Source organism: Notolepis coatsorum (assembly GCF_963971535.1).
Source record: "Notolepis coatsorum genome assembly, chromosome: 3".
NCBI lineage: Eukaryota > Metazoa > Chordata > Actinopteri > Aulopiformes > Paralepididae > Notolepis > Notolepis coatsorum.
The window spans coordinates 160,833,847-160,846,823 of NC_140167.1; the positions used below are offsets into that span (position 1 = coordinate 160,833,847).

Sequence of the window (12,977 nt, forward strand, 5' to 3'; positions counted from 1 at the left end):
ATGCAATGGAACCATTCTTGCGGCCTGCAGCGGGATACTATTCTCTCAACCAGAGCTTTCAACCAATGCAATGGACCCATTTTGATTGACAGTCGATTCGGCCAATTACGCCACACCGCTACGCCACTCCTGTTGTCCTTACCACCAATCGGCAAGCGTTTATAAATTTTTCTACTTCCGGGCATGCCGCCATTGTTCTGTTTGCGAATGCGAGAGCAGAACACACTTAACGACACGTAGCTACGTTAGCTGCCCGGCCCGCCGACCGGCGCTCCACGCATGACCAAATGAGACATAATGATTTTACTGCAACAAATGTTATAATAAAACAAAGCCTTTCTATACATTTGTCTGGTTGAAAACTTTATTAACAGATTGCAGAATGTGTAGTTGGGTACGGAATGAGCAACGGAATGGAACCGAGCTATGAACGGGCTAACGGAGTAATGCCTTGTTTACTGCTATCTTCGGGTAAATAATATGCTTGTTATTGAACGTGTAACACTTCATTTTAACAGCAGATACTTTCTTAAATGCCATCTTCCCGAGAGAGGGTGTTGACGGGGAGTTGTGTTATTAATAGCATTGAACAGCTAACCGAAAGCTAGCGTTAACTATTGTTAAAGGTTTAGCCATAACGTTACCTTGGCTAAAGTTGGGGCTATTCTTAATGCAGCAATAATGACTGCAGACCTGCAAGCAAAGTACAACAAGTTGACAAAGGAGTATTCCAACACAAATCACATTTTCACCAGTAACGTTAGTCTTGCATCTAATAGCTAATAACGTAGCTACGTTAGCTGCCCGGCCCGCCGACCGGCGCTCCACGCATGACCAAATGAGACATAATGATTTTACTGCAACAAATGTTATAATAAAACAAAGCCTTTCTATACATTTGTCTGGTTGAAAACTTTATTAACAGATTGCAGAATGTGTAGTTGGGTACGGAATGAGCAACGGAATGGAACCGAGCTAATGAACGGACTCGGAGTAATGCCTTGCTGCTATGGGTAATAATAATATGCTGATGTTATTGTCCGTGTAACACTAACTATATAACGCTAATGCCACAAAACGAATGCCTTGTTAATCATAAGTAGTTACTTTTATGCAGTAGATTGTGTGTGTGTGTGTGGGGGACGGCAGGCGTTGTGTGTGTGTGAGTGAACTTTTTTTTTTGTGCCTTTTGACGCTACACAAATTGATGGGTATTTATCGGCGACTGCTATCGGCACATTTGAGCTTATCGGCCGATAGGCCGATAGCAGTCAACAAGGCACTTATCGGCCGATACCGATACCCGACCGATATATCGGTGCACCCCTATTACACATGCTGATGGAGGAAATAAATGGAAATATAACTAGGTAAGATAGACGAGACACAGAACATACTGAAACAAATACATAGACACACGCTGCGAGTAACACAGTTGGAAGTGATTAAGGGGATAAATGGACATCACATAGAAAATAGAGGGGAGGAAAAGAAAGTAAAAAGGGGTACACAGGAGACACCACACATGGGTTTGGGAGGAAGGAGGGACATTGAAACATATGAGACACATTGAGAGGGACCTAGGAAATGAGGGTCTTTGGTCAGAATGAAGGACAGAGCGCTTTTGACCAGGAGCTCGACAGCACAAAAAAAAACAGTAAGAAAGCTGGACAAATATGACGAGCAGTTGGGGGTAAGGGTTTCAAACCCCCAAGCCGTCAGGAGGGGGCCTCTCGCTAGGAGAGCAATTACCCCTCACCCACCAGCAGGGGACAGGGGGGGACACAGGGACCCCCCGAACGCCTTGGGAGCACTTTATGTAAAGTTTATGTTTTTTATTTATGTTAATCATTATATGTATTCGGTGAGGAGAGCGGAGGCTCCAACCGGAGGGGGGAATGAATGTGACATGGGGGGGACTGACAGACGAAAGAAGAAGAAAGATGACAATGGTTAAAGGTATAAAAATTATGTCGTTAAACGTTAATGGAAATAATAATGCGATAAAGAGGAGCAAAGTGATGTTGAAATGTAAAAAAAGTGAGATGGAAGTGATTTTTCTGCAGGAGACACATTTGGTAGCACAGGATCATGAGAAACTGAAGAGATTTGGATATGAAAATGCATACTATAGTTCCTTTAAACGGAACCCGAGGAGAGGAGTAATCACGTTAATCAAAAACAGTCAAATTTGAATTGATCAAGGAAGTAAGAGACAAGGAGGGAAGGTTTGTTCTGGTGAAGGGGAAAATGGAGGGCCAAATGGTTACGTTAGTGAATGTTTATGCACCCCCAGAGAGTGAGAGGGATTTATATGAGACCATTTTTGATATGATAGTGATGGAACTAGAAGGGATATTGATATGCGCTGGAGATTTTAATGTAGTACTGAATCACGACCTAGACACCACGAGTACTAGAAAAGGACGAGCACCCATCAGTAGATATATGAATATTCAGATGATGGAAATGGGAATTACAGATGTTTGGAGGGAGATGCACGCCATGGACAGGGAATACACACATTACTCACACCCACACGTGACATATGCGAGAATAGACTATTTTTTGATGACGACGGGGGACAGTTACAGGGTACGGGAGAGCAGAATAGGAGTAGCGGACATATCGGATCACAGTGCCATATATCTGACAGTAGATCTAGAAGGGAGACGGAGGAACACGATCTGGAGACTAAATGTAGGAATACTAAATAACAAGGGGGTGGTGAGTCAGATCAAGGAGGAGATAGCCAGGTATAAGGAGGAAAATGACAACGGGACGGTAGACCCGAACATTCTATGGGACACACTGAAGGTGGTGATAAGGGGGAAATTGATGGAGAAGACAGCAATGCTGAAGAAAGCCAGAACGGAGACATATCACAATCTGATAGGGAAGCTGAAGGATCTAGAGGGGAGACACCAGATATCAAAAGAACAGGGAACGCTCGGAGAAATCAAAGAAGTAAAGGCCAGGATAAATAGGGAATTATTGACGGAAATAGAAAAGAAAGCGAGGTTCATGAAACAAACGTACTATGAAGGGGGACCAAAAGCGACCAGACTGTTGGCTAGGAGAATTAGGACGCAACAGAAGTTGAACATGATACACACAATAAGGGATACAAAGACTAATGAAATATTGCGAGACCCAGCGGAAATAGAGAGGACATTTAGAGAATACTATGAGAAACTATACACACAGCCAAAAGCAGCGGGAGAAGAGGAAATAGAAGCATATGTGGAGAAGCTAGAGCTACCATCGATAGGGAAAGAACAGAATGAAGAATTAAATAAAATAATTACGGAACGAGAACTGGAAGAGGCAATTAGTAGAGCTAAAAACAACAAGTCTCCGGGGAGCGACGGATTCCCATCGGAATTCTACAAGACATTTAGAACTGAATTAGCACCCATGTTAGGGGCGGCGTTCAGACACACGATGGAAGAGGGAAAAATGCCCCCCTCGTGGAAGGAAGCCATAATCACCACGATACCGAAGGAAGGAAAGGATAGAGAATTATGTAGTAGTTTCAGACCTGTGTCCATACTCAACGTGGATTACAAGATGTATACATCGATAATATCAAAGAGATTTGAGACGTTTATGCCAGACATTATAGATGAAGATCAAACTGGATTTATTAAAGGGAGACAGACACAGGATAACGTGAGAAAGACATTACACATAGTAGAGGAGATACAAAAACAAGGAGGTAGCGCGGTACTGATTAGCCTAGATGCAGAAAAAGCATTCGACAGTGTGAGCTGGACATTTTTATATAAAACATTGATGAGGTTCGGACTGAATGGGAGGGCGATGAAGATGATCAAGGCGCTATATCAAGAACCGACAGCGAGGGTTAAGGTGAATGGCAGCTTGACAGATAGAATCAGATTAGAGAGGGCTACCAGACAGGGATGTTGTCTCTCACCGACGCTCTTCGCCGTTTTCATAGAACCACTGGCACAACTGATCAGACAGACCGAGGAGAGGACATTAAGGGAGTAAGGATAAAGGGAACGGAATATAAACTAGGCCTATTTGCGGACGACGTGATAGTATACATGAGGCAACCAGACAAGAGCTTCCCGGCACTGATGGATCTACTGAAGGAATATGGCCACTACTCAGGTTACAAACTAAACGTGACAAAGACACAGACCTTAGCATGGAACTATACCCCAACGACGGAAATTAGGGAACAGTACGGGATAAGATGGGACATGGACAAGATTAAATACTTAGGGGTGAACATCACGAGAGGGGTGGAGAAACAATATGAGGCGAACTATACACAGATAAATCAGAACATCAAGAGAGACTTAGAGAGATGGACAGTAATGCCCTTGGACTTCAATTCAAGAATAGAGGTCATTAAAATGAACATACTATCAAGGTTACTGTACCTATTCCAGTCACTACCAATACAAATACCACAGAATCAATTCAGGGAGTGGGACAGACTGATATCGAGGTTCATATGGGCGGGGAGAAGACCACGGGTCAGATATAAAACACTACAACTACCAAAGGAAGAGGGAGGGATGGCAGTACCCACTACCCAGCCTACAAGATTATTACTATGCAGCACAACTGAGAGCAGTGACGTGCTGGTGTAACGACAAGTATGAGGCAAGATGGAAAGACATTGAAAAAGAAGGGGAGGGATACAAGGTACAAGCTCTGGTGGGAGATAGGGAACTATTTAAAGAAAAAGAGGGACTATTAGATCCAATCACCAAATACACCTTGACCATATGGAACAGAGTAATAAAAACACACAAATTGGAGAAGCAGTCAGGGGTCCTGAGATGGGTAGCACATGACAAGAGATTCAAACCAGGGAGGTTAGACTATGGATTCAGAAGGTGGGAGAGGGGGGGGGGGGGGCAACAGCGATATGCAAAATGATAGAAAAGGGGGAAATGCAGACACTACAAAAATTAAAGGAGAAATTTGGACTAGAAAACAGGGACCACTTCAGATATCTACAGGTTAGAGACTACTACAACAAAGAAATAAGGGGGGCCAAAGACGAAGAACAGAATGGAATAATAAAGATGATAGTATGGGCATACGAAGGGGGGCAAGGAAGAGTAATATCAGCAATATACCGGGCTATAATGAACAGCAAGGGACACACGACCGATTACATAAGGGAGAAATGGGAGAGAGAGCTAGAGATAGAAATAAAAGGGAAGGAATGGGGGAACATATGCGAGGTACAACATTCAACAACAGGATCGAGGATATGGAAAGAGTTTGGATGGAAAAACATAATCAGATTCTTTATAACCCCAGAACTGAAGGGAAAATATGCACCAACACAAAGAGCTTGCTGGAGGATGTGTGGGAAGGAGGGGGCAAATCACACACACATATTCTGGGGATGTCAGAAGCTGAAGGGGTATTGGGAGGAGATAGGGGAGGCAATGATCAGAATACTAGGATATGGATTACCACAAACAGGACTGGTGTTTTACTTAGGAGACCTGACACACGAGGGAATACAAGGGGGGGACAAATATTTAATAAAGATAATGTTGATAGCGGCCAGAAAAGCAATAACGAGACTGTGGTACAAGGAAGACCCACCGACAATAGCACAATGGGTAGGAATAGTGGAAGAGATACAGGATATGGAGAGGATAACACACATGCTGAGGTTACAGGAAGAGAAATTTGGGGAAAGATGGGGAAAGTGGGAGGACTATAAGGGGAACGAAAACGACATCACAGAGGAAGAAACAAATGCAACACAAGAGGGAGAAGGGTAAAGGAGGACAGAGGTTCAAGGAGGGTCTCTGAACCCATGTCACACATTTTTGCTTTAGTTAGTATTTTCTATTTTTTTTTCTTTGGGTATGACAATAGTTTTATGTTTTTTTACTTTATTATTTATGTCTGTTTAACAGTGTTGTACATTTTGTCTTTGTATTATGTACATGGAAGACCAACGGATGTGAGATTATAATTCAAGGAGGATGCTATTTGTATGTTTGGGAGTCTATGTAAATAAAAAATTTGTTTAGGGGGGGGGGGGGGGGGGGGGGGGGGGGGAAGAGAAAAAGGAGGCTTAAAGGAAATAGAAGGATAAGGGAGGAAGGAGGTTCAAGGAGGATCCCTGGACCCATGACGCGCATATCTACCTGAGTCAGAATTTAATTTTTTAGAGCAAGTATTATAATTTGATAGGATGGTTTAAGGAGGACATACACTAAGTATTAGTACCAAGTATCTGGGAAACCAACTGATGTGAGATTAATAACCAAGGATGATGGGGTATATATGTATGTAAAACAAAATGCAAGGTAAAACTGGGTTTAAAACTTTTCTATATATCCCTGTTCAAGTAAGATGTACATATCGTCATTGGATTTTGTACAGGCCAGCGAAGGTGCGATTACTATTCAAAGAATGACTCAGTCAATAATTGTATACATTCTTCTTTCTGCAAGAACGGTAATTTTGTATTCCTTTTTTTTTCTTTTTCAATATGGTTTAGGCCTGCATAAGGGCGATGTGTACACTATGTCTGTGTAATCTGTATCTGAAAAGCCAAACGGTGGAAGATGGACAATCAAAGTTGTTACTATTTGTATGTGTGTGAATATAAAGGCAAATAAAAATTGAGTTTAAAAAAAAAAGACAGCACCTGCACCCGAGCCACATAAAGACAATAAGAACAGCGGTCTGCACCTGAGCCACATTCCTGCTGGTAAGACCAGGAAGGCACGTTGACTGATGGTAGAATTATAATCATGTCAACCACAGGAAGGATAAAAACTAGGGTCAAGTGAATTCTGATCAGGTCAAAAGTTATGGAAAGGGCCGTTTGTTTTCTCAATACCATCTGGCATTCTAGCTCAGTCAGTCCAGACCTGTGCGTTTACAATCTAAATCAAGGTGGATTTGATCTCGACTCACAAAACACAGAACTTCATGGACCTCGGGTTGTTTTACTGTGAGCTGGTCCTGACACCATCTGTTCCAGTGATCATCACACGCGTCTTTTCCCACTGAACACAGGGGCCAACTAGACTCAGATGTTCGTGTTCCTGGCAAATAAATAAATACCTTGCCACCGAACGTCACACTGGGCAACCGTGTCTACTGCCCTGTGATGTTTCTCCTGCTAATCAGACAGAATGAAACAGTGACATTTACTCCCCTGTTTAAATGTGTTTAACCTCCTCAAACGCCCCCCTGCTGCACTTTCGACTGCAATTTATAATTTACCTCCACGATTATAGAACCTCAAATGTCAAACCTCTTGGAGACTATAATAACTGACAACAATCGGAAATGCAAATACGCAGCACAAGACAACAGCAGTACTCCCAAGGTTCTAAACCTAGTCACCTATTAGCCATGCGATTAAGAATTAATGCAAAATTTGCAGATATAACTGCCATTAGAAAACAACAAGTACTTGTAACAGACCCCAAAATAATAAACGATACATTCAAAGAATTCTACTCCGACTTATATAAATCAGAAACGACCTTTGATCAAAACAAAATGGACACATATCTTAATCAAATGATTCTCCCTAAACTCTCGGAAGATGACGCTAAACAGTTAGAAGCACCGATCACACTAGAGGAACTCAAGAAGGCCATATCCGAAATGAAAAATGGTAAGGCTCCTGGAAGAGACGGTATCCCATCAGAAATGTACCTTTCTTGTTGGGACATAATTGGACCCTTATTACTAAATATGATCTTATACTCAGTCAAGGAGGGAAGCTTCCATAAACACGACAATATTGCACTCATTTCAGTCCTTCTCAAAAAAGACAAAGACCCCACCGAGTGCGGTAGTTACAGACCCTTAAGCCTCCTCGGAACCGATGTCAAACTGTACTCTAAGGTATTAGCCATCAGATTACAAAAGCATATAACGTCTTTAGTTCATCCGGACCAAACTGGCTTCATAAGAGGTCGCCTGATCAATGATAACATAAGACGTATACTGCACGTACTAGATGCAGACAAAGAAGACACCATACCTAAGGCGATGCTGTCCCTGGATGCTATGAAAGCCTTTGACAGGCTGGAATGGTCGTTTCTATGGGCAGTATTAGAAAGGATGGGGTTAGGAAAAGGATTCATTGATATGATTAAAGTATTATACAAAGACCCATCGGCCATGATTACAACAGGTACATTCATCTCCAAAATCTTTCCGGTATCACGCTCAGCCAGACAGGGTTGCCCTCTTAGTCCCGGACTATTCGATCTATCATTAGAGCCTTTAGCACAATATTTAAGACAATCCCAATCCATAGAACCAATCGTAATCAAGGGCACACAACATAAAATTAGTTTATATGCGGACGACGTAATATTGTTCATGCAAAGCCCCAACACCACATTGCCTCATCTACTCAAGCTGATAGAGAACATTGGTGATTTATCGGGATTTAAAATAAATTGGCCGAAGTCGGCTTTCCTTCCACTTAACACCCATGCAAAAAAAGACACAACCCTCCCAGGTGAGATACCCATGGTAAAACATTTTAGATGCTTGGGTGTGGAAATATTTCCCACCATAAGACAAACGGTGAAGCACAATTACACAAAAATACAGAACAAAATCAAAGACGACCTGGACAGGTGGGCAAAACTTAAAAACTCAGTACAGGCAAGGGTATCAATAGTTAAGATGGATGTACTACCAAGAATCAACTTCATCAGTTCAATGCTACCGTTACCCCCTCCAGAGGGCTACTGGAAAAGATTACACTCCTCCACATACAAATTTATTTGGAATAACAAACCACCTCGCATAAAAAGATCCACCGCACAGAGAAATAAAGCAGACGGTGGCATGGCAGTTCCAGATTTTTTCCAATATTTTAAGGCTTACACATTAAGACCATTGACAATATGGTTTGATCCCCAGGCATTGGTATCCTGGAGAAAATTGGAAGAAAACATAGTAGCCCCACAGAGACTGAAGGACATAGCACACACTAAACTTCCAATCAAGCACTGTGAGCGGAAATTTGGCCCCATAATTACCCATGCAATCCGAACATGGCGGGAAACACAAAAAAAATATCCTAACCCTCAAAAATGGCATAATCACACTCCCATATTCAATAACAATGCACTCTTAATGGAAAAACGTCCTATAAGATTCCCTATATGGGAAGAGCAAGGCATACACTCATTAGGGGATATTTTTAATAACCAGGGTTTTTGTAGTTATGGAGAAATATGCACAAAGTTTAACCTCACCGAGTCCACATGGCTTTTTTACATACAGTTACACCTATGTTTGAGGTCTCACAGTGTTCCATTAGACATACCAGTTGAACACCACAGATACCACAAATTCTTCTATGAAAGAGAAACATTGAGAGGTTTTGTATCAGGTTTTTATTATCAATTACTAACGTCCTCGTATGAAACCCTCCAACTAGACACTGTCTGGAGGAGGGATATACCAGACCTGGAAAGTGACTTTGATTGGCAAGAAGCATGGGCAAATGTCCGTCTTACATCAAGGAACCCGGACCATCAACAAATCAATCTTAACTATATTCACAGGACATACTTGACTCCTATAAGACTTAACAGAATGGGCCTGAAACAAGACTCAAAATGCTCCCAATGTACAAATGGAGACGAAGGGACATTTATGCACATGTATTGGGACTGCCCACCAGTTAAGGCATTCTAGAAAGATGTGACCCATCAATTATCAAAACTCGTATCTTGGAATATACCAGTACACCCCTCTGCATTGCTTTTGAATGATGTTTTTGAGTTTGCAGTAAATCCACAGCTAAAGAGATTGGTTTTATCGGGTATCACAGTAGCTAAAAAACTGATCGCATCACGCTGGTTTCAACCGGAAAAAATTTGCCGGAAAGTTTGGTCTCTTACATATCTCGATGTGATTTATCAAGAAATATCTACAGCAAGAATTCTGGGTCTCAACGAATCCAAAATGTCAATGTGGTTAGAAGTGGTGGAGAGAATAAAAGCTAGCTTATAATGGTAGTGTCTGGTTAGGAGGGGGGGATAATGGAGGTACTATCCAAGGAGGGGTCCGGGAGGGGGGGGTTCGAGCTGGAGCATATGTGTGTAGGGTTTTAGAAAATAGGTATTAGGGGTATATCCTGTATAAGGCATTTGTATAATTGGTAATTTCGTTGGATATACACTGTATACGGTAAAATATTATTATAGACTTTTTTTTGTCTTGTTTCTGTACTTGCATGTAATTTTAGCCACCTTGACTGTTAGTTTCATTATGCATTGTGTGTTGAGTACTGACTTTTAATAATTTTTGTTTTGCAATAATAAAAAAAACACTGGGAGACTAGAGCTCACATCAGTTGACTGGGAGACTAGAGCTCACATCAGTTGACTGGGAGACTAGAGCTCACATCGGTTGACTGGGAGACTAGAGCTCAGATCAGTTGACTGGGAGAGACTAGTGCTCACATCAGTTGACTGGGAGACTAGAGCTCACATCGGTTGACTGGGAGACTAGTGCTCACATCAGTTGACTGGGAGACTAGTGCTCACATCAGTTGAGACTAGTGCTCACATCAGTTGAGACTAGTGCTCACATCGGTTGACTGGGAGACTAGAGCTCAGATCAGTTGACTGGGAGACTAGTGCTCACATCAGTTGAGACTAGTGCTCACATCAGTTGACTGGGAGACTAGTGTTCACATCAGTTGACTGGGAGACTAGTGTTCACATCAGTTGAGACTAGTGCTCACATCAGTTGACTGGGAGACTAGTGTTCACATCAGTTGACTGGGAGACTAGTGTTCACATCAGTTGACTGGGAGACTAGTGTTCACATCAACTGAGACTAGAGTTCACATCAGCTGACTGGGAGACTAGAGCTCACATCTTTCCAATTCACTAAATGATGATCACACGTTATAATGTAAATATATTATAATATACTTCACTGAAGACCATTGTCAAGTCGAGAAGACGACACCCATCTTGCTGCAAGACGCTGTCACCTCAGGAAAACAACATGTAGTGTTTGTTTGTCAGTGTTTGTTGGATGAACATACTTCATGTAGTGTTTTGTGTTGTTAGTTTGTCTGATGAACATACAACGTGGTGTTTTGTGTTTGTCTGTGTCCTCAGTGTTAGTTGGATGAACACACAGGGTCACTCACAACAAGGCACTTCTTGGAATTGTCAAAACATAAAATCTCTGAGAATAATGAATTGATATTGATATGAATGTTTCCTTTCACTGTAACCTGTCAAATTGGTAATAATAAGCAGCTTCTGTTTCCAATAATAACCTACTTGAACAGACTGTTCTTCTGCTTGACTTTTAAGAGACACAAATGGTCAAAGCAAGTACATTTTTGTACCCATTTGAAAACAAGGCTGTACCAAGAGATTCACTCGCTCGCTCACTCGCCTCATATGGAGAGGATGATCATCGGCACACAGCTGACAATTCAAATGAAGGCAGCTGTTGATTGTCAATTTAGCACGTGCTGCAATCTTTCTCTCCACAAGATCAGAGTGTAATTACAACAGGATCAGGGTACAAACATGGCTTATCAGTGTGGTGGTTTATGGCTATATATACCAGAAGAAAATACACTGAAGTCATGCAAGCTAATGCGATAGAAAATTAAAAAAACATTTAAAGAAACTTGCGATAACAAAATCGAAACACTGATGAAGTGTGTCAGTGCTTCTTACTGATGCACTGATCTGTTGTATGTTAAATACCCTGTTGTATGTCCGTTATATGTGATAATTGTTAGCCTATTTTTTAACTGAATCCAACCGCAATTAGTTTTTTGTCTATTCTATTTTTTGCAATATTATTTGTATTACTGAATGAAACTGTAAACAGAAAGGCCTATGATATCCTAATGTGAAACACTGTGATTTACCTTACCTTGCTACCTCTATCTTTTTTTATGCTTGCTTATGCCTGTATTTTTTACTGTTGTGAAGCACTAACTGCAAATTCTGTATGAAAAGTGCTATACAAATAAAGTGTATTATTATTATTATTATTATTATTATTATTATTATTATAATTATTGTGCAGCCTATACGCGGGTATAACCTAAAGATTGGAACAACGTCCCATAACTGACTAAGCGATTAGAAAGTTGCTGCTGTCAAAGTCCAGGAAACCGCGCGGCAGAGCGGCAGAGCAACGTACCTGCGCTGAGCTGAGCGACACACAGGAGGATCATCAGCGCCGCTTCCAGAGCGCGGCTCCCGGGACACGGCGTCATGGCCGGAGGAGCCGCATCTGCTCGCCTCCCCGGACACACGATCACAGTCACACAACAACAGCCTTCCCGCAGAAAAACATTTACACTTCCGCCGTAAGTCCGTTACTAACCGTGCAGCCTCCACATTGCTCTGCATTTACACTAACCACCACGCAGCCTCCCTCCACATCGCTCTGCAGAAACACTTAAAAATGACCACCGCGCCGCTGACGCAACACTCGCTCCACCTCCTCTCGACTGGAATTGAGAGGATTAAAAACCGCTCCGGCGCTGATAAACACGTGAACGTGTGCGCACCGTGTGAGCGTCACTTTAACACTTTAACTCCTCTCTCTCTCTCTCTCTCTCTCTCTCTCTCTCTCTCTCTCTCTCTCTCTCTCTCTCTCTCTCTCTCTCTCTCTCTCTCTCTCTCTCTCTCTCTCTCTCTCTCTCTCTCTCTCTCTCTCTCTCTCTCTCTCTCTCTCTCTGTTTATCTACCCCTCTCTCTCTCTGTCTCTTTCTCTGTGTCTCTCTCTTATGCAGGCACGTTCTTCATGGGACGGGGTTACTTGCACTCCGTGCCACCCCATGATAAGTACTCGCTATTTGCATATCAATAGCGCCGGTCGTCAGGTGTGTTAAATACGCTCTCAGATACATTCACACCCAACCTGTTGTGAAGACATGTGTTACATTCCATTTGTAGAGGCAATCAGGCACTGTCTCCAGTCTGCGC

The 12,977-nt window shown here is 42.2% G+C and overlaps 1 protein-coding gene across 1 annotated transcript in view; it reads right to left on the reverse strand.

Moving 5' to 3' along the window:
* acvr1c (activin A receptor type 1C) overlaps window positions 1–12,371 on the reverse strand; it is a gene marked incomplete at its 3' end in the record, with an annotated part of 294,391 nt that extends 282,020 nt beyond the window's left edge. Inside the window, exon 1 of the mRNA XM_084310466.1 lies at window positions 12,187–12,371. Within this exon, the coding sequence (XP_084166592.1) occupies window positions 12,187–12,262 (76 nt within the window). The 5' untranslated portion in view covers window positions 12,263–12,371. The remainder of the gene's footprint in view (window positions 1–12,186) is intronic.
* Window positions 12,372–12,977: the final 606 nt, after the last annotated feature.